Here is a 24,957-nt window from a genome sequence, read left to right on the forward strand (position 1 = left end):
TGCCATACTTAAGAAAATTTTCTCCCTAAAACTAATATTGGGTTGGCCAAAAGGTTTGTTTGGTTTTTCCTTACAATGGCTCCAATAATGTTTAGTTGTCTTTAACCTCATTCGAAACAATTTTTTTAAGACTGTATTGTGACAGCTGTCATTATCAACGTGCATTAAAAAAAGAAAACTTATCAAAATTGGTGAATTTTTGTGCAGTCATTTTAATACTGAAGATGGAAGAGGATATGCAACATTTTCAGCGTATCATGCTTTATTATTTCAAGAAAGGTAAAAACACAACTGAAGTGCAAAAATAAGTGACTTGTGCAGGGTATGGAGAAGGTGAGGTGACTGATTAAAAATGTCAAAAATGGTTTGCAAAGTTTCTTGGTACTATTGACATTTTGACCAAATAACTCTCTGCTGTGAGGCGTCTTATGCATTGGGAGATATTTAGCAGCACCCCTGGCTTCTCCCCACTAGAAGCCAATAGCGGGAGAGAGCCGACATACTCAAATATCCAAATCAATATAGTTATTGGTAAAAATAAAAAATGTGTTTTTTATTTTACGAAAAAAAAAAAAAACCGTAATGGACTTTTTGGCCAACCCAACAGAAATTTCTCTGGTCCTGGAAATGTTCCAAATCTGCCCTATCCAGTATGAAAGCCACTAGCCAGATGTGACCAGTGTCTCGTTTGGCTTGCACAAAATAGCCACATGCAGCTAGTGGATATTGTATTAGACAGCACAGCTTTAAAGATAAAACAGCTTAAGACCTAAAGACATAATTGAACGTCAAATGGAATGTTTAAGGAAGTGTTCTCTAGAAGATATATAAGCTAAGTAACAACGTATCACCATTTACTCACCTCTTCTGCGCTACCCAAGGCAGAGGCCCGCTGGGCGCCCGCCTAAGTGGTTCTCTGAGCTGTGGCTACAGCTGTTCCTTGGTTTGTAATGAGACAGTAGGAAATGCAGGCCCAGCAGGCTTCCCAACTGGCCTGTGAACAGCAGTAAGCGGGAAACACTCTAGAGTTGGTAGCCAGGCACATCTTGCTTGGGTTTTCTAACGCCCTCAGAAGCGTTGCTGGTTATTCTTCTAATGAGGCCTAGAGAAGGAGGATTCTGCCAGTGCTTGCCAATCTAGAACCACCTTGCTCAGTTCCAGCCCAATGGGCCTCTGAAAGATGATTTAAGACCAACTTCAAACCCTGTCTTTTCTCAAGAGCCCTTAATACCACCCCGAACCCCAACTGGTAAAAGACAAGCTCTTGAAATCATTCCATCTACCCTGGGTTCCCGAAGTACTTCCAGAATGTGATGCTGCAGGTGCAAGCCAAGCTGACTCCAAATTTCAGAGGACCCACCACCTTCAAGTCCAGGCCCAAACAGGACAAAGCCTCCTGGGGCAAAGCAGTGAAAAGACACAGCCCACACACCTTCTGACCTGCGCCTCCCTCGTGCACACCCGGGCAAGCACGGGCAGGAAGAGCGGCAGCTCACTGGCTCAGCTCAGAAACTGAAAACTAGTTTAAAAGGAAATCACACAACCATTAGTGTGTCCAAAAGATCTGTAAATCAATACATGTGAAACGGACTCTGTGAAAGTCATTCTCTTTCTGTCTTAAGGAATCTGAGCTTCCACAGGGAGGATGGATAATATTACCCCACCAGAGTGGATATCCTATTACAACACTTACAATGTGAAATTCAAATCTTCTAAGATACAAATATGCTTTTAAGACTTTTAATGCTAGAGAAATAACAAAAATTTCACCAGGTCTCTCTTATTTGATCAATTACATTCACTTTATAGCTATTATCCAGGTACTTTCTCCTACGGCACTACAGCTCCTATTATACAGTATATTTATTGAATATTTTACCCACATCTTAGAATGGATAGTAAATAAGAGTATTCCCAGTCAATGGATGAAAAAAACTAAGGTGTGGAAGAGTCTGGCCTAGCATACACAGAGCAGTAAGAACACAGAGCACTATAGCCTGGCTTGCCTAGTGCTTTTGTGGTTACAGGGGCAACTGCTCCCATGTGCCTTCATGAAACATGCCTGGAGTCCAGTCGTGCCAGCTTAGTCATGGCCACCTCCTTTGGCTCTAACACTTGTATATAATAAGGCTTAACTTTAGTACCTACTTTAAAAAAAAAGTGATCTAAGGAGAAATATGACTAATAACTACTGAACTCCTTCCCTAAGTATATATAGAGATAAGGATATGCAAATGTGCTTTGTTCAAAGACAAATGTGATATAGTTTGTGAGTAATACAGCAGAGCACATTTTGTCTCATAATAGTTTTGTGCCACTGAGGAAATGCTGTACACTTGTGAAATCTAATAAAATTTTAATAATAATTTAGTAATTTTTTTTGCCACTCCTACGTAAGCAATTCAAAAACATAAAACAACATCAGGGAAAACTTCATATACAAACCCAAGAGAAGGAATCAATATGAGACTCTAAAACCCTTTCTTTAACATCAAACAACACGCCACATGGTGCCTACAATGGCGCCACACCACTATCCATGTCATGGCCCATACACAGTAGAGAAGTACTCCTTAGTATGGCAGGAAAACAATGCCAACTTGAAAGCTGTGAATTCCACCTGGCTGGTGTGGCTCAGTGGATTGAGTGTTGGCCTGTGAACCAAAAGGTTGTCAGTTCGATTCCCCGTCAGGGCACATGCTTGGGTTGTGGGCCAGGTCCCTGGTTGGGTGTCTGGCAACCAATCAATGTATTTCTCACACACTGATGTCTCTCTCTCCCCCCATCCCTCCCCATTTTTTCTCTCTTTAAAAAAAAGAAAAATATATATATATATATATATACACACACACACATCCCCCCGCTCAGGTAAAGATTGAAAAAGAGCTGAGTACCTACCTGAGGGACAACTACAATGCTCATCGCTCATCTTTATTTAAATATCTAATAACAGGGAAGTTTTTTTTCAAAAGCAAATTATATTTCTATAGAGAGCAAGAAAAGGAGCGTGATCACCCTAACATTCAACTTTTCAACTCTCTTCTCTGCCCTAGATAATCATATTTCACAAGACTGATTCCCATAACAGTCTTATATCACAATCATGTTTACATGTCTTAAGAGCATATATCTCATGTTTGTGTCTCAAGTTACATGAGACAAGAATGTTAGTCTTAAACTATATACAGAGGGCACACTGCCAATATATTCTAAACAACATGAACAAGTACCCTAAGGAGACCTCAAATTAACCAGACGACTCTAATAATTCACGGGACCAAGAGCAAGCCATTTCCCCCACAGGGTGTTATTTTCCATCCCGCAGATAAAACAGCATGCTCCGAAGAGCACAAGTGCTCCGCAAGGAGCCAGGAGGCACATGGAGAGGGCTGGAACACAAAGTCAGAGCAGAACAGACAATCGAGGATAGCAAGGATTGGTCAGTAGACAGGACAGGCTGCGTACTCCCTGCAGGTGAAAACAAGCCGGCCTAAGCCTCTCACACCAAGTTAACATAACAATGACCGATTTGAACACGATGCCTGGCTGTTTCTTGGGATAATAAACGAGGACTTTTCAGTGACTAATGGAGCAGACCTAAAATCAACAGCAATCAGTGGTTTTACTTACACACCACACACACACACACACACACACACACACACAACTCCCGTTGCACAGCAGCTTCTGGCCAGTCAGCTCACGCCTTCCAACCTAACAAGCTAGAGAAGGCAGCTGCAGCGGCCTGAACGTCACCAAACACAGAGACAGATGTGAAGGAAGACTGGGCAAGTCCATGTGGGAAAGGTACTGTGCTTTTGCATTTCAAAGATGTTGATTAGAATACTTCATCTAGAGATGAGCCTGTATAAAGAGAGGCCTGCTTAGGACCAAGAGAGGAACAGAATCAAACATTAAACTCCCACTTGCGTTGGGTGTTGTGCTAGGGTGCTGGCCAAAGCAAACTAAACTAACATGGCTCCTGATTGCCCTAAAGGAGGAGCAGAAAAGAAAAGGAAGTGTAAGCAGGTAAAAACGAATGCTGAAACACAAAGCACCTGAAGAGTAGAGGGGAGCGAATGGAAAACAAACTAGTGTTATCCTAAGAAGTTCCAGATGTATACCCTGCAAACACAATTCCACCCTACATATCAAGGACAACCAAAAGAAACTTGCAAGGAACACCCGGAGTCCCGGACAAAAAATATTTACAGCATGACTGCTGACGTTAACAAACAGGAAACGACCCAAATGTTCATCAAAAGGAGAATCATGACACATGCGTACAATGAAATTCCATCCATTAGAGAAAATATTTAACTACAGTTACCATAAAACAGTGTTGATTCTCACAAATCTAGGTTTAAAAAAAACACCTCACACTAAAATAGGTCACAGAACACAAAGAATATAATAGCATTTACGTAAACTCCAAAAACATTCAAAATTTAAAAACATTAGAGATGCACATATATAATAAAACTAGCGTTAAAAGACCAGGGACATGATAAACACACAATTCGGAATAACGGGGGAGGAAGGGAATGTGGTCAGGAAGGGGCACCCTGAGGGCTTCCCCGTAATTGGTAATGTTCTATTTCTTAAGCTGAGTCAAGGCTAGAGATGTACCTGTCATCATTTTTTAATAGCCTATCTAGGACATATACATATAGATACAATTTTGTATGCATGAAATAATTCAAAATAAAGGGTGGAGAAAAGAAAAAGAGTTGAGGGTGGGTGGAACCACACCCCCCACCGCCCTTCCACATCCATGTGCCCAAGGCTGGGCTGACGGAGAAAAAAGTGAGCCCAAGACGCCAAGGCAGCAGAATCAGCTCGTGGTGACAAGATCACCTCCAGGCACGTCTCGGGCTTCCCGGACAACCCCAGCTCCCCCGTGTCCACTCCGGGGACCGGGTAAACTGGAAGAGGCCGCACACTGCCCCTAAGGAGCTGCCTTGTCAACACAGAAGCAGAAAACATCCCGAACTCGGGCAAATCTTCTCAATGGAAGGAGAAAGCCCCCAGGCGGCTCCAACAGACAGGAACGGACTGACTTTAGGAACAAGGCAGGCATTTTCTGGAGCCCTGACCGGGCGAGGAGAACGGGTGGCCGGTTCCTGGAGGGGGAAGGAGCGGATGAAAAACACACCTGAAGACACACGACGCTTACAGGACCACAGAGGCCGCGACAGAACGTGTGTAAACTGGAAGTGCAAAGGAACTTGTGAGCTGACGACTAACTAGAGGCCCCCAGGGTTCATATACGGGCTCCACCTGGCAGAGGCGACAGCCGACGTTGGCGCACGCTGAGTACATTGGGAAATAACAATATCAGGAGATCTGTATCACACCGGTGTAACATGTACAGCCCGTGGGCACCGGCGCGGCAGGGACAGAAGTATGACTTCGGCGGGGGAAACTGTCGGGAAGGCCGGAGGCGGTCACCCGGAGGAAGGCCCAGGGCTGAAAATCCCGAAGGCCCGCTCGGGAGGGGCAGCGGGTGGTCCCGCCCGAGACCGAGACGGAAGGTGGGGCTGCCGGGAGAGGGCGGGGTCTTCGCGGGAGGAGTCCGGGGAGGCCAGGCGGGGGCCGCGCAGAGAGGGAGCACCTCGGGAGGGGGGGTCCCCTGGGCGACGGGGCCGAGAGGACTGGGAGGCGGGGGCCGACCCCAGCCCCGGCCCCGCAGCCCCCCCGCCCGCCTCTCACCTGGGCACGCAGCTGGACGAGCTCCGGTCCACCTCCCAGGTGGCGTACAGGTTCATCTGCACCGGGGCGGGGGTGCGGCCTGCCCCCGGGCCGCCGGGAGGCGCGGAGCCCGAGGCCACCGCGACGGCCATGGAGGTGGAGGTGGACGAAGACGAGGAGGAGGCGGCCGCCGCCGAGGTGGACGAGGACGACGAGGTGGCCTGGGCCAGCTTGGGGGGCGTTGGCTGCTGCGGCGTTGGCTGCTGCGGCGTTGGCTGCTGCTGCGGAGACTGGGCGACCCCAGAGCCCCGCTGGCCGCTGCCGCCCCCGGCACCTCCGGGACCACCGCCCACCCCTCCGCGTTCCGCCATGGCGCGGCCGGGGGTGAGGGGCGCGGGGGTTACGGGAATCGAGGCGACGCCAAGCGGACTCCCAGGTTTTTCCTCGGCGGCAGCAGCGGCGAGGGCTCGACTCGTCTCCTCAGCCCGCCCGCCTGAGCGCGCGAGCGAGCGAGAGGCTGCACGCAGGCGCGGGGCCTCACGGCGCGCAGTCCTCGCGCTCGGCCGCCGCTGCCTGTTGCGGCTCGCGCCGCCGAGACACTGGGTGGGCGTGTCCGGGAAGGGGCGGGGGGAGCCCTGCCTTGCACGGGCCCCACCCAGCGCCGAGGGGCGGGGCCTGGGCTCACGCTCGCCCCGGCCGGTCTGTGGGCGCGCGCCCCTCGCTCACTAGAGCGGGGTCAGCCGCCAGCGCGCGCCGGCCTGCCCCTCCCCTCGAGTCCGCCGCTGCCGGGAGCGGTCCTCCCCTCCCCCGTTGTCCTCTTGCCGCAGAGGCCAGGCCGGCGGAAACCCCGCTTTTCCGGGGCGCGGCCCCGGACGGCGTGGGGGGGGGGGGTTGTTGCCGCGGGAGCGCGCCTCAGCCCCCTCGGGTCCGCGGAGCCCAGGCAAAGCCCGCTGCCCGTCCCAGCCCGCCTTCCCACCGCGGACCTGGCCCCCGCACGCAGCGGCCCCGGGCTTTGTTCGGGCCCTCTGCCACTACGGAGCCCAAGGGCCGTGGAGTTTCCGCCCCTGCTTCTCTCCAGTGTAGCGAGGGGGAGCTCAGGGACCTAGTCCGAAAGGCCCTTGGCAAAGATGGATTATAAAGCTGAGCCCTCGCCCTTCTGGAACCATCCCTTTTCTGTCCCTAGAGCCCCATTCTCCCAAAGAACCATTACAGAGGCCCAAGGCCCGCCACCGCTGCTCTCAATTTCTTCCTCTTGGAATGTTTCTTCTACTTAGAAAATACCTAAAATTCTATTCCCCCAAAGCTTTGTTCAGCTAGTACGTCCTCCATGGGACTTCCCACATTCGCGCTCCAGAATCCATCTTGAAGGTTCCTGCACACGGGCTCATCTGTTCGTGCTCTTACACCAACTCCAGTGGGACAGCAGCAGAAGTGCTCGACAAATGCCTTTTAACCCAGCTGCCCAGTCTTGTCTAGCCTGTCAGGAAGACTTCTGGGGACAGGAACTAGAACCTGGGGAAAGCAAGCCCCCCAAGACTGAAACCACCCATGTGACCACAGACTCAGGACAATCTAGATTTTGAGCTCTCTCTGCCGGGCAGGACTTGGACTCTTCTGACCACAAGGTCTATTACGAAGGCCCGACCTGGCCTACTTCCCAAGCCCACTATACTTCCTCAGCCCAGCCCAGGCGCTAAGGGCTATTTTTAGCCCCCAAGGACAAAGTAGTAAGGTCAAACCAGGCCTTGAGGTACTTCCCCCAGGGCCTTCCTACAAAGGTAGGCAGTGATAAAACACAATTTCCATGTGGCTGGGGCTTTACCAGTCTCAACCACATCTGATCCAGGTGTGTGCCCCCCCCCCCCCCCCCCCCCCCCGTCATGGGGGCAGCCCTGAAGGTCTGCGAAAAGGCTGCTTTAGTCCTTTTGCAAGGAGGACACTAAAAGGAGACGAGGGAGGATCAGGAGTGTTACAGACTCATCTCTTTCCTTGGGAAACAGCTTTATTTACAAAACAGGTCTACAATAAGAACATGAAATGACAAGCCCTTGGGAATGTGGGAGAGCTGGCTCTTGGGGACCCATGTGTGAAGCCCAGGCATCCAGGCAGAGGGTCTAAAGGAGGGCTGGGTGAGGGAGGGGGACCTAAAATTTGAACTCCTTATATTTCTTGCTGCCCCCACGGCTGTCCTGGGGCTGAGCTTTCCGTTTCTTTTGCTAAAGGAGAGAAAGAGAAACAGGTTACAACAGGTTAAACAACCCGCTAAGCCCCAAAACAAGGGTGGGCAATCTGACACAACAATACATGTCTGTGGAGAAAGTGCTGAAATTGGATTCTTAGCCTTGGATGAGTTCCTCCCCTCCCTGTGCCTGATTCATCATCCTTAAGCAGGGCAGCCCACTGGAGCCTTTCTGAGGTTTCTGCACCAAAGAAGCTCAGGCAGGGCAGCAGGCATGGAGCTGTCCCTCACTCTCACCACTAGAGGACATCCCTCCACAGAAAAAGGAGTCCCAGTCCCCAGCCGGGGGTTTCTGTTGTGAGTTCCTACCTTCTGTTTGGCAGCATGCTCAGCCACCATGTCACTAAAGTCTTCCTTCTCCACTTGAGCCTGCTGCTCCCGGACATGCTCCTCATACTTCTGGGTCATTGCCATGGGGTCCAACTCCAACTCTTCGGGCGCCAGCGCCACTTCCACACCTTGCAGCTCAGGGGCCGGGCCCTTCCGGCTCATAACCTAGAAAAGGGATTAGAGCCTTGTCATTTCTAAAGAGAGGCTCAGAAGCCCTAGCTTCTGCCCCCTGTCCAGCCCCCAAAAGCAGCATCTTCCAAGTATTTACCGTGGACATGTCATAGATGTGGGTTGATCCCATTAGGGCTCCCCCAACAGTGGCTGTTCTCTTCTCTGGCAACACAGTGAACAGCTGAGGCGTCTCACTTCTGCGAAGAACAAAGCGGTCAAGCCCAAAACGAAAGGGAAGCAAAAGGAACACGAACAGCACCCCCACCCGGCACCCTGGAGATTCTGAGAAACCTAGGGGAAATGGATGCCCAAGCTGCCTCTGCAGGTCATGGAAACCCAAGAGAGAGAGAACTGGGTCGGTGCTGACTACAGGGAAAACAGCTTCGAAAGAGTACAGAGACTGAGTTAAGGGATTCCCTGAATCAAGTTTAGGGGACCAAGACTCCCTCATGCAAAGAAGGGCTAAGTGTCAGAGGCTGCAAGTTTCCAAAAGAAACAGAGAAGCTAGGAGGAGAGAAGAGGCTACAGCAGTTCCTGCCCAATGCTGAGCCTGGAGTTTTAACATACAGAACTCAAACATCCAGCCCTTCCACTGGTGCACGGGCCATCCACAGCCAGTCTCGCCAGCTATTTAAAGGGTTCCATTTGAGGAATTTCCTCAAAAAACTAAGAATGGAAATGCCTTTTCCATCACTGATCCAGTGATTCCACTACTAGGATTATACCCAAAGAATCCTGAAACCCCAATTCAAAAGAACCTATGCACCCCTACATTCATAGCAGCGCTGTTTACTATAGCCAAGTGCTGGAAACAGCCTAAGTGCCCGTCTGTAGATGAGGGGATCAAAAACTGTGGTACATTTACACAATAGAGTACTACACAGCAGAAAGAAAAAAGGAACTCCTACCTTTTGCTACAGCATGAATGGACCTTGAGAATATTATGCCAAGTGAAATAAACCAGGTAGTGAAAAACAAATACCATATGATCTCACCTAATACAGGAAACTAATGAATAAAACAAACAAATGAGCAAAATAGAACCAGAGGCATGTAAACAAGGAGCAGACTGATAGTGACCAGAGGAGAGGGGGGAGGAAAAAAAGGGGAGAAAGAAAGGGAAAGGTCTAGTCAAAGAGCAAGTATAAATGGACCCATGAACACGGGCAACTACGTGGGGGTTGACTGTGGGAGAGGGAGAAGGTGGGCAGAGCAGGGGAAAGCAAAGGGGTAAAAATGGGACAACTGTAATAGAAAAACAATATAAATAAGTAAGTAAATGAACGTATGAATGATTCCATTTGAAACATAAGAGCAAATCTATCTACATCAACCCAGACACAGCTTCATCCCCACCTCTCACCTGGAAGAGGTGATAATCTATTCTCACACAGCAACCAGAGCAAACGCCTTAAAACTGAATTCAGATGCTATCCTTCCTTTGCTCAAAACCCACAGAGGGCAGAGGCTTTTGATCATGATTTGAATAAAGTCCAAACTCTTTACCATGGCCTAAAGGGTTCATAATCTGGCCCCTGCCTAATTCCTGCTCACTATACTCAGCCACAGTACCCTTCTGTCTTTTTCTTTCTTGAATATGCAAAAGTTAAGACTTCTCCTTTCCGACAAGGTGCAATAAGGACTCGATGTACCCTCTCACCCAAAACAATTTTTTTTTAAAAGGGAGGCAAAATCGATGTAAGGTTCTAATACTATCCAGAAGTATAATAGTGGTTTTCAAGTCTCTGGACATGAGACAACGAAGGACAGTGATTCCTGAGAGATAGGTAACAAATGGAGTGAGTCCTTCAATGGCCCAGCCTACTGCATGGCGAGTCTGCAGAGCACAGAACGAGGGAGTAACCCATGCAGAAGCCAGAGGGCTCCATGAGTTTAAGAGGTAAAGCTGAAAGTGCAGGAAGACCAAGGCAGCTAGAGACCATGTGACAGGGCACTGGAGGAGAGAAAGCAGCCCAGAGGCTCAAGAACTCCAGACATCAGCAGATGGTCCTCCTCGAGTACTCAGGTGAGTACTACCCAGGCCAGGGACAGAACCACCTGAGAGGATTAGTGGTAACAGTACCTGCCACTTACTCGGGACTGAGAATAGTGCCTAGCCCCGTAAAGCAGACTGAAAACCCTCCTGATTAGTGAGGCACTGGGGCAAGTACACAGAGCACTCTGTGCCTCAATACTGGAGAGGACTGTGTCAGTCCTTCCTAATGAACCTGACAGGCAAGACCTGAAAGAATCAAACTGTTTCCAAGTACAGTCAAACCTTGCTTCTCAAACAATTCAGTTCCCAACCAAGTTGTTCACAGAAAAAAATGCCTCAGTTGTCTAATAAAACTTCGGGTCTCAACTTTCTACCTGACAACTCTTTCATGTTGATACCTATATGATCAGTCACACGTCTCTCAGGCAACACAGGCCTGGGCACATGCCTGCGTTGCGGGCCGGGTCTCCAGTTGGGGGCGCGTCAGAGGCAGCCACACACTGATGTTTCTCTCCCTCTCTTTCTCCCTCCCTTCCCCTCTCTCTAAAAATAAATAAAATCTAAAAAATAAAAAACAAATAAATCAACCCAGAACTGGCACAGATGTTGGCATTAGCAAGCAAGTACATTAAAATGTCATAACTGCAGTCCATATGTTCAAAAGTTAAATAAAAGACACAGAAGATATAAAAAGACCCAAATCTGCCCTGGCTAGGTGGCTCAGTTGGTTGGAGCATCATTCCATACAACAAAAAGTTGCGGGTTTGATCCGCAGTCAGGGCACATACCTAAGTTATGAGTTCTGTCCATTGATCAGGGCACATATGGGAGGCAACCTATCAATGCTTCTCTCTCTGTCCCCACTAAAATCAATAAATATATCGTCAGATGAGGACTGGGGGAAAAAAAAAAAAAGACCCAAATCACACTTCTAGAGATTAAAAACTACACTGGGTGTGATTAAAGTCAGATCAGAAATTGCAAAAATAAAAAGAAAACAAAGGAACGGAAATTTTCTAAAATGAAATACAAAGAGAAAAGATGTATTTTTAAAATGAACAGAGCATCAGTGAAAAGTGGACAACTTTAAGAGATCTAACAGATACGTACATAATTGGAGTTTTCAAAGGAGAGGAGAAAGAGAAGGGAACAAATCAAAGTACAGTATTTGGAGAAATATTGGCCAAAATTTTTCAGAAATTAATAAAAACTGTAAATCCAGATTCAAGATGCTAAACAAACTCCAAAGGAACACGCAGAAAAGCACAAAATACACTGCCCCAGAGTGCACAGCATAATCAAATTGTTCAAAACAGCTAGAAAAATCTTAAAAGCTGACCAACAGTAACACATGTACAGAAGAACAAAAGAATGAAGACAGATCCCTCATCAGAAATAATAGAAGAAAGAAGACAGCAGAACAATATCTTTTAAAGTATTTCAAAGAAAAATAAAACACTGTCAATCTAGAATCCTATACCTGACAAAATTCTTTCAAAAAGGAAGGCCAAATAAAGACATTTTTATACTGCAAGAGCTGAAAGAATTCATGACCAGCAAACCCCCAACAAGAAATGCTGAAGGAAGACTTTCAGGGCAGAAGGAAAATGATACCAGATATCATTACCCTGGAAATGGTAATTATGTAGGTTAATATATGATTCTTATTATTTAACTCTCTTTAAAAGATATTTGACCATTGAAACAAAACTAATAACCATGTAGTGTAGGATTTCTAACATAGAAAAATAAAATGTATGACAGTAGTGCAAAAGTTGGGAGGGAAAAAATTCAAGTACTTTTGTAAAGTACTTAATACTATCCAGAAGAGGTATAACACTACTTGAAAGCAGACTGTGATAAAGACAGATATTCTTAACCCTAAGGCAACCACTAAAATAATAAAACAAAGATTTAGTTACTAAGTCAAAAAAGGAGATGAAATGGAATCATAAAAAATGTTCAATTAATCCAAAAAGTAGGAAAATAGCCCTGACTGGTGTGGCTCAGTGGATTCAGTGCTGGCCTGTGAACCAAAATGTCACTGGTTCGATTCCCAGTCAGGGTACATGCCTGGGTTGCAGGCCAGGTCCCCACTTGGGGGTGTGCGAGAAGCAACAAATCGAGGAAACCCTTGCACATCGAGCTTTCTCTCCCTGTTCCTCCCTCCCTTCCCATCTCTCTAGAAATAAATACGATCTTTATTTTTTTAAAAAACACCAAAAAATAGAAAAACAGAATAAAGGGAACAAAGAACAAAATAAAGAGAAGATCATTTCATGAAAAAGGGGGTCAGTTCGTCCAGAAGGCTCACCTAGGTAACAAAAGAGCTTCAGCACGCAGGACTGCAAGGCCCAGGCCCGTCTGAGGGCCTTCATGCTGTTGGCACACAGCTCCTGCTGCCCCCGATCTCCCTGCGACCGGCTCTTTCCCGACACTCAGCCCTCTGCTCACGCTCCTCCTCCTCAGGAAGGGCTCCCCAAAGGCCTCCCCCCACCCAGCCCCTCCGTATCCCACGGCCCAGGTTCCTCAGCCTCACCGGCCTGCCCCGTCGGAAACTCTGGTTCTCTGAGGACTACCTGGCCTGTCTTTTTCACGGCAGACTCCCCTCCGCCCAGCGCAGTGCCTGGCACAAGGCTGGTGTTCCATAATTGTGTGTGCACGGGGGGAGGAGGGGCGCGAGCGAGTGACAACCAACATCAGCCAGTCAACCCAGAAGCTGGAGAGAAAGTCCGCCCCTCTCAGTCTGCTGGTTTCCTCACCCATCCATCGCCTCCTCGATCTTCTTCTTCCGCAGCTCAATGAGTTCGGGGGTCTCCATCCCAGCTGGCACGGAGGAGAACCCTCCGGGAGTGATGAGGCCGCTGTGAAGAAAAGAACAAGCCTTGGAGTGAAGAGAAGGTCCCCAAAGACAGACAGGCCAGTTCAGAGAGGCGGGAGGACTCTGCGTCCCCACCTGTCTGCAGGGGTAACGAAGCCTGTTTCATCTGGCTTGTCTTCATCGCTTTCCTCCTCCTCCTCTTCTTCAGAAGACTCTTCATCAGATGGCTCCAGCTCCCCCCAAGGGGTCCGATCAATCTCTTCTTCTTCAGTCTTGGTCTGAAAGAGATCACTATTCATTCAACAAACGTTTACCACCCATCGTGTGGCAAGCTGCTGTAAGGGAAACTGATACTGATAGAGGAATAAACAAACCACCTCTGCTCACACCCCAGTGGGGGGCTTGCCTTTGCATTACAGCTCAGAAAAATGCACGCCCTTCTTGAGACTCTGCGAATTCACAACAGCCGCCCACTGATAATGAAGCTATAAACCAACTATCTCTAAAACTTCATGCCCGTAATTAAGACCAAGCTTGCCAGCCATGGCCCATACCTGAAATTCAGCCGCATTGGTTCCAAACACGTCCCCATAGAGCGGTTTCCCTGTCTCATCTACTGGGGGTTTGCCCCAGCCACCAGCATGGTACCCAAAGGAACAGCTCTGCAAGAGAGGAAATACAAGTCAATTCTATTCCTGAGCTCCTAAAGAAACACTGAAGGCCTAGAAAAAAGTCACACTCCGAAGTAGAGAACTAACACTTTGGAATTCTGGAAATTATGATTTCAGCGAATTAAATGTAACAAAAGCATTATACAGCAGAAGTAACAAGCAACAAAAGTCTGGATGCAACAGGACAGGGAGATGAGAGACAGAAAGCATGTAAATAACCTCAGCTTTTGTGGTAGCCCATACTGTCTAAACGGAAACAGATTCTTTAAAAAACATGACTTCTGCTTCTTATTGATAATTTTCTAACTTTTGGAAAACTTTTAGAATCTATTTCTGAAGAAATTCTGAAGTCTCCCAATTCTTTTCCACCTCAATGACTTTGTTGTCTGTTAATTTTTTTTAATTTAATGCTTTTAAAATTTTTTGATTGATCGATTTTAGAGAGAGGAAGAGGAGGAGGGGAGAGGATGGAGGAGGTGGGGGGGGCAGAGACATTGATTTGTTATTCCAATTATTTTTGCATTCGTTGGTGGCTTCTTATATGTACCCTGACCAGGGATCAAACCTGCAACCTTGGAGAATCAGGATGATGCTCTAACCAACTGAGCCACCCAGCCCAGGCAATGTTTTTTTTAATTTTGTAATAAAAATGAATTTAATGCCATTCCTGACATAAAATTATTTCTGTATCCACCCACGTGTATACTAGACAGATAACTGGAAACACATTCACCGAACGTTAAGTCCAGTTATTTGAATGGTAAGATTGTGGGTGATTTGTTTTCATCTTTGTACTTCTCAATTCTGATTATTTTATATGAGCATGTCAGGTTTTTTAAAAAACAAAACCCATTATTCTTTCCTTTAAAAATAAAAACATGGTGGAATGACAGGGGGGAAAAAAATCACCTTCTAGTTAACAACAGAGGCAGCAAAGAATGAAAGAAAGGGCAGTGCTCACCTCAGGGATAGGTGAGTTCAGCCCGGGGATTTTCAGGTTTGGGTACGACGGAGGTGGTCCATATCGCTGCATAGCAATCAGCCACGGGGGAGGGACTTTGTGGGCGTTCTGCAGGAAAAAGTGAGCAATATACCATCTGCCCAATCCGATCCCTTTGTTTCCCTTCCGCCCCAATTCCCTCCCTCTTCTCTGCGTCCCGTCAGGTAACTGGCACTCACTGGTCCTACTGGCATCCCCAAGGAAATCCTCAGCTCATCAGATAGGTCACCTGGCTTCTTCTCCTTCAGTCGTGTCTCAAACTCCTTCCCCTGAGGAAAAAGCAGAGCCGTGGGATTGTGAATGCTGGACACACACCTGGAGCTCAATGGCAAGCGGACCCGAGAACAGTGATAAGTCCCGACCCACTTCAGAGACAGAGCCCCACCGCGGGCTGCCTCGCCCCCACTCTGATTCTCATCGCTTCTTTCCCTGGCTCGGGCACAGAGAGGAATAAAGGCCAGGAAGAAGGGGGTTTGAAAAGCAGGACTCTCAGTCCTATCATTAACCCACTATGCAAACAAAGGCAAATTCTGGACCTGCTTTCTCATCCGTAAAACAGGGCATTTGACTGGATGATTGCCAAGATCCTTCCACCTCAAAAATCCCAGGATATTGTAGTCATTAATATTTTAAGAATCAGAAAAAGTTTTCTCCCATCCCCCCCACGCCTAAAATGCTCCCTAAAAGCATCTGCCCCTGTACCTAAACCACCCACCATAAACAAATACCACTTCAAAGACTTTGTCTGCACCTCTCAAAACCACCGCCTCATCGGAAGATTCTAAATCCCATCCCATGCCAGGAGAGTTCATGGACAACTCTGAAGCTGAGCAGAGGGGCCCCCGCAGCAGCTCCCGAAGCCCTTCAGACTGGGGGCCACGAGCCCTGACCGAAGGCCCAGCCTTCCCTCCTCAGCCACACTCCCAACCCTGGCGAACCTCGTAGTACAGGTCCCCGTGGATGGTCAGCTTGGGCTTGGTCTGCCACTTGAAGAAGGCATCGTGCAGCTTCTGGTAGTCAATGTCGATCTTCCCCATCTTGGGCCGAACCTTCTCTCGCATTTTTGACTTCATAGTTTTCTGTTCTTCCTGTGGAGAATGGCAAAAGACACACCGTAAAAGGGATTCAGCAAGTTCAACTCTTAATAGATCTGCCTCCCCACTCCCAAAAGAGCTAATGTGAAACTTCATTTATCTTATTCAGAAAGTCACCAAAATCCTTCTTGCTCAAACCCCTCAACATTACAGAATCCATGTTGAACAAAATATATGCACCATGTAGAGGGAGCCCCATGCCAATACTTTTAATCCAGCTGACCCAGAGACTGAACTCCTGAGTTGCCTCCGAGAGACCTCGTGGATGAGAGCCTAACTGGGAGGCGGAAGTTTTCACCTGGCACTTTTGTGCCTCGTGAATTTTTGCAGGACAAAGTATTTATTTAAAAATTTTAAATTTAACCCTGGCTGGTGTGGCTCAGTGGATTGAGCATCGGCCTGCAAACCAAGAGTCGCTGGTTCGATTCCCAGTCAGGGCACATGACTAGGTTGCACGTCAGGTCCCCGGTTGGGGGCGCAAGTGAGAGGCAACCACACAGCCGTGTTTCTCTCCCTCTCTTTCTCCTTTGCCCCCTCTCTAAAAATAAATAAGTAAACAAATAATTTTTTGTTTTTAATTTTAAATTTAAGAAGTCACATAACCACCATGAATCTCTAGCCACAAGGTGCACTGGCCTCATGTTGGAGGCAGAGAACTACAAAGCCAAAAGCGGCCTGCAGGGAAGGAGGCCCCGTGTGCAGATCAGCGCTGGCTGGCCAAGCACAGGCAGAGGGGTTGAAGGGATGAGGAGACAAGGGGGGAAATGGAGCCACTCAGAACCAGACCCCTCCAGATCGGGCGGGAGGGCGACCTCTGAGCACAGAGGCGAGGACTGCCCCTCCTGCTATGTGTCACATACAGTGCTGACTTCCAAAACAAATAATTAGCCAATTAATAAGAAGGTGGGTTTCGGGAACCAGATCCCAGTTTTGAAGCAGGCAGCTAGTAAGACGCGGCTCCCCCAGGGCAGATCAGAGCCCCTGTCAGGCCCTTACCTTCTCCTGCAGGGCCTCCCGCATCTCCTGGATGCCCGTGCGTTTAATGAAGTCCGGCAGCTCAAAGGGGGGCTTCTCAATGCCTCGTTTGCCCTGCAGGTACTTGCGCTTGAAACACCAGTGGCGTGGCACAGGCACGGAGTTCCGAGTGGCCTTGAGGTGGACCAAGAGCTTGGGGTCCTGCGCTGTCACGTCGTGCATCTCCACGACATCGGGCCGAGCCACAAGCTGAAAAAGAGCAACACACCTCAAAAAAGGATCAACCTCTCCGGTCTACAGCTTTTTCTTTCTCCTTTTCAAAAGACCCGGACCTGTCCCCCCGGCCTCCGTCAAAGCGCTCCTCCCCAAAGCAAACCCCGTGTGGGGGGTCTAGGGGCTCCAGGGCCTGCTGGGCCGGCTCGGTCTCACCTGCTTAAGTTCAGCCACAGTGAAGCGGTTCATTCGGCGCAGCTTCTTCTTGGACAGCTTGGGGACTTCTGGCTTCTTTTCCTAGAACAGAGCAATTACCTCTTCAGAGCAGGGCTCCTGGGCATCAATCAGACCACCCGGGTGACCCCAAACCATCAGCCACCAAAGGGACTCTCCCCCAGCCAGAGTTCCCCATGGTCCCTCGCTGGATGCTTCTCAGCCAGCCACCCCCAGAGCCTGGCGGGAGGGTGTGGGCCTCACCGTCTCGTCGTCGCTGCTGTCATCATCGCTGTCCTTGTGCTCCTCCTCAAAGCCCTTCTTCTTGGGGGCTGCAGAGTTCTCCAGTTTGTCAAGTTTCTCTGGCTCCTTCTCTTTCTCCTTCTTTACATCGTCGGTGAGCTGAGGAGGCAGACAACGTGGAAACCCCAGCCCCAGGGCCCTCCCTAGTTCCTGCACCCAGCACTGAAGAGATGTCCTCTTTACCCCAGCTTTCCCCATCCCTGCCCCCTTCCTTTCAACTCTGCCTGCTGAGAGGGCTGCTCCTTGTACCTTAAAAGCCTCAAAAATCCTCTTGAAGAAGATGAAGTTGGGCTCGTAAATTTCAGGTTCTTCAGTCACATACTCAATTTCAACATCAGCGGCTGGGGACTCAGAGCCGCGAGACCGGGTGGACTCTTTCTCTCGGTCCCCAGAACTCTCAGATGATGCCCCCCGTGACCGCTGGGGCTTTTTCTTCTTCTTTCGGTTCCTACGCTTCCGGTTTTTCTGCCAAAACAAGTAAAACCAACTGGCTCAGAGAATCCAAGCACCATGCCTGCCCTCAACCTCTAATCTCCCCCAATTTCCCCCCAAGAGGCCGAGAAAAGAGGCCTTGAGCCCTGACTGGTGCATATCAGTGGGTTGGGCGTCCTCCCGCAAACCAAAAGGTCGCCAGTTCAACTCCCAGTCAGGGCAGATGCCTGAGTTGCAGACCAGGTCCCCATTTGGGGGCGTACGAGAGGCAGCCAATCGACGTATCTTGCACACTGATGTTTCTCTCCCTCTCTTTCTCCCTCCCTACCCCTCTCTCTAAAACCAAATAAGTTTTTTTTTAAAAAAGAAGGCTTGAAGCCAGACTCCAAACTTCTGCCCCCTCCAGTTGTGTGCCTCTGGATAAATTACTATACTTCCCAGAAACTCAGGTTTTTTAGCTTTAAAATGTAAGCGTGTGTTATACTCAGAACTCAAAGGACTTATGGCAATCAAATGCAAAACACCTACGAGATGCTGGGGGCGGAAACGGGCACAAGACAGCAGCTCCCGCACACCGAGCCCTTGGAGTGGGAGTGATTTTGGTGCCCGAACCCTATCTCCTGCCATTGCCCCCGGACCCAGCACCCTACCTCTTTTTTGGATACAGACACTGTGTCCTCCTCAGTCTCTGATGCTGACTGGCCCAGGGACGAGCGCATGTCTGTTTCCATTTCCTCTTCCTCTGTAAGGGAAGGAAGTGGCCGTGAGTCTCCTCTCTTGCTCACAGTAACCCCTCTTTCTCAAGAGCCAGTTTCTCTCTCAAACCCTCCTCGGGAAAGGGAGAGAGGAATGCAGACTGAGCTGCAGCCTCCCCGGGTTCTGGCCCCGCAGCCTGCAGGACCTGGCAACATGCTCACCCTGTTGAGAGTTCATCTCCTCCTGGCGGCTCTCCTTCAGCTGCAGGATCTTTTCCAAAGCCTGGGGGATCTTGGGGCCCACAGAGGGGTCGTCCATCTGCCAGAGACAACCCGGCCAGAGGGGTTAGCTCAGTGCCTCTTTCCCAAGGATGTCTACCTCCTGTACTAGGAAGGCTGCTAGCCAGATGACGTACACAGCAGAGGGGACACCACCAACTGGGCTCAACCATCCCTCAGCACCCCTCAGAGTGAACTGCAGAACCCTGCCCCACCTAAACATGTCTGAACTACATATACCCCCTCGCCCCAGAAGTCCTCCCATCTTCTCTCAGAATCTTGCTCTAAAAATCCAGAAGTAGTCCCCCTCTAAACCACACTCTCCTTTCCCAAAGAAGAAATCAGCAATCTCACCTCTCTGTTCTCGTCTCCAGGGGGTGGTGGGGGAACACGAGGCCGGGGCACAGGGGCCCCCATGGGCAAAACAGTGGGAGTGGGGCCCACTGGAGCAGCAACTAAGAAAGAAATCCAATGTGAGAAGAGACAAAACATTCATTTTAAATATTACCTGCCTTGCTACAAGTCAGGGTGATGGTTACCCTTAGGGGAATGGGGTGACTGGAAGGGAGCCTGGACTTTCGGAGTGCTGGTAATGTTTTGGGGTTCTTGGTCCAGATACTGGTTGTACGGGTGTGTTCAGCTTACGAAAATTCATGGAACTACACACTTTTGATATGTACACTTCTTAAATGTGATATATACTTAAGTAAATAAAATTTTCATCACCTTCCAAGTCCTTTCCTTGCATTATCAAGGTCTTACCTCGAGGACCCAAAGGAGTGCGAACACCAATTTGGCCCATGTCTTGTGGGGGCCGAGGGACTGGGGTGCCCATCTTGGCAATCTCCTGCTGCCGTTCTTGCTCCAGTAACACAGCTGCCTACAAGAGGGAAGTGGAAGTGGAGCCACAGCTTGGACATCCACTGGGCAGGCAGCCCCTGGCAAACACATCCGTTCAGCCAGGTAATAGGCCCCAGGAGAACAATCAGGTACCACTGGAGCTGTGACATCTGCGCCACCCCCACACTGCCAGGATACTGATCCAAACAGAGGAGCCGTTCCCATCTCTCTCTCTCACACACACACATATACCCTAGAAATACCCCAGCAGACTTCTGCTTCCTAGCAGATTGAGCTAAACCCTGACTTCTATTTTTTAACAAGTGTTCTTTCCAAAAGAGTAAGTTACTTCTAACAAACAGTGAATTCTTCTATTATATTTACCCCTCAAGATCTAGCACAATCTGGACAAAGACAGTACTTCATAAGTATTTCCATAACTGGTTCTATTAATGCTTTTTTTCTAATACTCCTGAGTAAGCCGTTAGGTAACAAATGACATTAGGCACCTGCGAGGTTGAATGATATAAATGACTAAATCAGCCCAGGGTCCTCTCCAAGGTACCTAAAATAACATCATGTAAGATTAGAAGGGATCATCAAACTTCTTCTGTAAAAAACCAGAGTAAACATTTAGGCCACTGAGCCCTGGCTGGTGTGGCTCAGTGGACTGAGCGCCGGCCTGCGAAACAAAGGGTTACCAATTCAATTCCCAGTCAAGGCACATGCCTGGGTTGCGGGACGGGTCCCCAGCTGGGGGCAGGGGATAGGCAACCACACATTGATGTTTCTCTCCCTTTCTTTCTCCCTCCCTTCCCCTCTCTCTAAAAATAAATAAAATCTTAAAAAAAAAAAAAAATTCAGGCACCTGTACACTCTTTTATACACTGGTAGATATTTTTTTTCTACAGTCTTTTAAAAATATAAAAACCATTCTTAGCGACAGTCCATACAAAACAAAACAAAAACAGGCTGCAATCCAGTTTACAGACCCCTAACCTACAAAAAAGATGAAATTATTTGGGAGATACTGAAACTTAGTTAAGGATGAAGTAACCTTGAATAGTGCATCTTGTTTTAAACACTAAGCACTAAACATGACAACCAAGGAATTGGACCATGGAGTCAAAGGTTAAAATGAGGGGCATTACCCGCTTCTGTTGCTTCAAGAGCTCATGTTCCTTCAGTGAATGATCTCCCTGCTTAAAAAAGAAAACAAGCTCATACCCGCACCAATATCCTCCAGGCCAATCTGCTACAACTCTGCTTCCTGGAGTCCTCTTCTAGCCTAGGGCCTAAATTCTAGTCTTTCATCCAAACCTTCTCAGGCGGCTTGGTCCCAGGATCCAGCTCTCAAGACTCCACTCCCCCTTCAGAAGCTAGGCCAGGCTACCTGCTGCCTTACCTGCTTGGCACGCTCCTCTTGCTGCATCAGTAACGCCGCCTGCTGCTGGGCCAGCTTCAGCCGCTCCTCCTCTGACAGTGCCACAGGCTCGCCCATCCGAAGAGGAGGAGGGGGCCCCAAGTTGGGTGGGCGGGGTCCAACTGCCATAGGAAAGCCAAGGCCAAGGCCTGGTGGAGGTGGGGGCGGTGGTGGAGGCGGCTGCAGAGGAGGGAGTCCCATGGGTGGCGGTGGCATGGGAATCCCAGAGAGCTGTGGAAAAAATATGACCATAATTTAGAAAGCATTTCTCTATTGCAGACATTTGCTGGGGATCTACTATCACACAGATGCTGAGACTCAAAGTCAAATGACACACAGTCCTTGCATTCAAGACAATACACCAAAGCAATACCAAAAGAAGATGCTAACTTTGGGGCACCAACCAATGAAATCTATCAGCTCTCTCCGGAAAAATACCGTGAACACAGGTTTTGAATACAATCTCAGGAGACTCAGGGACACCTCTAAAGGCCATCCAAGGACTCCTTACCCCACACATAGGAGTCAATGGACCCCAGAGAAAAAGAGCCATATCCGGGATCAGAAAGGACATGGAATTTGAGAGGACTTAAATAAAGTGTGCCTCAACAACTCACTAAATGGGTATGATGCCAAATCAAGGAGCACTAATGTCTCAACAACTGACACAGGAAATGTGCCCCCTGGAAGGACAAAGAAGAGGGTAATTACTTCCAGCTGGTGTGAGGGGGGCTGGGGAGAATGAAGTCAGGACTCCAGCTATTTAAGCTGAATCTTAAGTGATAAGTAGAATTTGGAGCAAACCCTGGGAAAGGAGGCAAGGATCAGGACCCAGGGAGAACTGAAGCGCCCCTCATTCCGTCAGTGCAGTACCTCCCTTACCAATCTGTGAGCCGCATTCCTGGTACACTACATGGGAGCAGGGACCACCCTAAGCAGAAGGGGTTTTATAAAGTGGAACAATCTCCTCACCTGTGCTGACATGGGAGGGGGAGCGGCTTTGTCCCCATCTTCACCTCTCAGAACTGGCCGATTCAGTACGATGCCAGTCTGCAAAAGAAAAAGGACTCGAGGTCAGTCCAAGAACAGCTGATCCCCTAAACGACGTTCGCTCCCACTCACGCAACAAAATTTACCCAGTGCCCGTCGGCCAGAGCTCGGGCTGGGCGCTGGGGAGAACCAATATGTATACAGAAGCGGTTACAACAGAGCACATAAATACGGTAACAAGCAAAAAGGGCAAGCTCCGCTTGCTGCGTCGAGGTGCACAAACAATGAAGACCGAGTCGAGAGGTCACGAAGGCCTCCTTCAGAAACTCGGCCTATCCCGACATCCTGCGGCCAACACTTACCTGGCGGGTGTACGTCTGCAGCCGTTCCACCAGCTCCTCGCGACTCCCTGCTGGGCAACGCAAAGTATTAACGGGGTAGGTCAGGCCGAGCAGGCCAGCCGACCCCAGTCAGGCCCCAGCGGCCCGCCTCCGCCACCCGCCCCCGGGTCTCCGGGGTAACCAGACACCGCTTCCCCGCAGGCCTACGCTGCCGGCTTTTGACCTCCGGGGCTCCTCACCCTGGATTGGAGCTCCGATCTCTGCCAACTTGGCCTGAAGCTCCTGGGCAGCCCAGGCGCCATAGTGCCCAGGAGGCGGCGGCGGCGGTAGCTGCAACTCTCCTTTCGGAGGCTCGGGATGCTCGGCCGCCATCTTATCCACTGCAAGGCGCGCGACCAATCCGGAAGCTCGGGCCGGACTGGAGGCCCACTTCCCGGAACTTCCGGTAGCGCCGCACGCCACGTTCCCTCCAGGGTTGGACGGCCTTCGGATAGAGACCCACCCCCTGCTGTTTTCCAATGGTCTCTAGGCAGCCTAGCCACAGAGCCTTCTGGGAGTTGTAGTACGGCGTTCGGCCACGGCACAGGGCAACACTAGGGACTGGAGGAGGGGAGGGGCTGCTTTTAGCGTCTGATCCGCCCGAGCCCAGACTGCCAGCCTTCCGGCCGACTTCCAGATCAAGCGCGAATGGCCCGGACGCTTAGGTTCCCAAGGAGTCCCTAAGGACTCATTCCCCGGCGGCCAGGCGTTGAGGGCGCCAAAAAGCGGGAAGTTGCAGCCGATGCCTGTGATAAAAGTGTCTGCCTGCCGCCCACCCCCGGCGCAGGGGTGGATGAATGCTCTGAAATGGGATCAGAGCCGGGAGAGGAGCGGACCTGCCCGGGCTGAGCTCCAGCTGCCGGCCTGGGGCTTAAAGCCCCTTTTTGCAGCTTCCAGGCCGGCTCAGATGTCGTCTCCGCTAGGCCTTCTCCCGTTTTCCTGTCCATCTATGGAGTTCCCATAACACGTTCAAACCGCCACCATTTGTTTTGAAGTCTTTCTGGCTCCTTTTCCCCAACCTTATCTCTAAGAATGTGAGCAGGGGCCTGCTAGGTAGGGTTCAAGAGACGCTCTGTAAATTATTACTGGGGGGCAGTAAATGGAACATTCTTTCCAGCGACAGGATTTATGTCCTTTTTTTTTTTTTGTCTCCAAAATAAGGACCTTTTCTTTCCCCATCCCCACCAAGCCTCCTGGGGGGTCGACCCTGCCTCCTGCCGCACCCCCCACCCACCGCAGTGGCCTGTGTCCCTGAGGGAGAAATACGCAGGTACCCCTTGCCTGCCCAGCTCCCCCCACTCCCTCTTCTGACCAGTCAATTCAGTTTCTCCCCCCACTTCTGCCATTCTAGCTCTGTCTCTGACAGGCTCACTACCTGTGTGTGTGTGTGTGCGCGCGCGTTGGAAGAGAGAACCAGGAAACAAGTGAAATGGTCACATTTCCCCCAAACACCCACATCCTTCAGATCTCTAGCGTGCTCCATTTCACGGGCTGCCTCCAACAGAGAAATAACTGGGAGCAGGGAAAATAAGAACGGGGTGCCAGGTCCAACCCAGGTGAGGTTTACGAGAGAGAAAAGGCCTGGCTAGGAAATTCTCTTCACTCCTGCCCAGGCCTCGACCCTTCCCGCTTCCATCACTACCACCATCCCAGTCTCCTGACACTGGCAGAGGAGAAGCCAAACGCACAGAGGACAGAAGAAAAAGCAGTGTTGCCCTGCTCCAGCTTGTCAGCCCACTCAAGCAGAACCATCTGACACAGAGGAAGTGTCTTTCTGCTCCTGTAACTGGAGAGCCAATGATAAGTCATCTGAGGCTAGAGGCCCGGAGGCCTGTGTATGTGCTGCGGAATGGGGTGGGGGGTCTCTGAGTCAGGACAACTAAGGACTGATGGATAAGGAGGTAGTGTAGCTTAGGCCAGAAAGTGACAGCACATGAGGGGCCCCGTTTATCCTAAAAGCTCTGGGACCCGAGCAGGGTAGGACCCCCATTGTTCAGAGGGCAAGACTGAGGAGCCACACTGGACCCACAAGCAGTTCTGACACCGAGTGTCCCCTTTCCCTCCTCCTCCTCAGTAAGGGTGCTCACACAATACCTCCCTGTGAAGGTCTAGAATGGCATCCAGTCCCTTCCGGTGCCAGCTGTGGGTGGCTGCCTCAGCTCCAGGATCCTTGCTCTACCAGGCCAAGAGGGCAGGAGAAA

The 24,957-nt window shown here is 49.7% G+C and overlaps 2 protein-coding genes across 4 annotated transcripts in view; both read right to left on the reverse strand.

The window, feature by feature from the left end:
* The window catches only part of PACS1 (phosphofurin acidic cluster sorting protein 1), a 110,033-nt gene extending 103,774 nt beyond the window's left edge, over nt 1-6,259 (reverse strand). For both annotated transcript variants that reach the window (XM_090258221.1, XM_090258217.1), the window contains exon 1: nt 5,713-6,259. In XM_090258221.1, the coding sequence (XP_090114347.1) occupies nt 5,713-6,062 (350 nt within the window). In that variant the 5' untranslated portion in view covers nt 6,063-6,259. The remainder of the gene's footprint in view (nt 1-5,712) is intronic.
* Nucleotides 6,260-7,675: 1,416 nt separating this feature from the next.
* Nucleotides 7,676-23,123, reverse strand: SF3B2 (splicing factor 3b subunit 2). Of its 2 annotated transcripts, none has more exons than XM_090258230.1 (21): nt 22,957-23,123; nt 22,739-22,785; nt 22,359-22,436; nt 21,369-21,617; nt 19,886-20,003; nt 19,478-19,578; nt 19,067-19,163; nt 18,800-18,891; nt 17,967-18,182; nt 17,679-17,816; nt 17,418-17,498; nt 17,010-17,237; nt 15,858-16,007; nt 15,099-15,188; nt 14,881-14,988; nt 13,803-13,910; nt 13,384-13,526; nt 13,190-13,291; nt 8,529-8,628; nt 8,240-8,425; nt 7,676-7,907 (listed from the first exon to the last, which is right to left on the reverse strand). In XM_090258230.1, the coding sequence occupies exons 1-21, from the start codon at nt 23,087-23,089 to the stop codon at nt 7,836-7,838; spliced, it is 2,637 nt and encodes an 878-aa protein (XP_090114356.1). In that variant the 5' UTR covers nt 23,090-23,123; the 3' UTR covers nt 7,676-7,835. The 2 variants fall into 2 exon arrangements, with proteins under 2 accessions (XP_090114356.1, XP_090114352.1); XM_090258226.1 differs by having other exon boundaries at nt 22,739-22,788.
* Between the last annotated feature and the right edge of the window lie 1,834 nt (nt 23,124-24,957).

Source organism: Furipterus horrens, unplaced genomic scaffold (genome assembly GCF_987537825.1).
Source record: "Furipterus horrens unplaced genomic scaffold, mFurHor1.1.pri manual_scaffold_2, whole genome shotgun sequence".
Lineage (NCBI taxonomy): Eukaryota > Metazoa > Chordata > Mammalia > Chiroptera > Furipteridae > Furipterus > Furipterus horrens.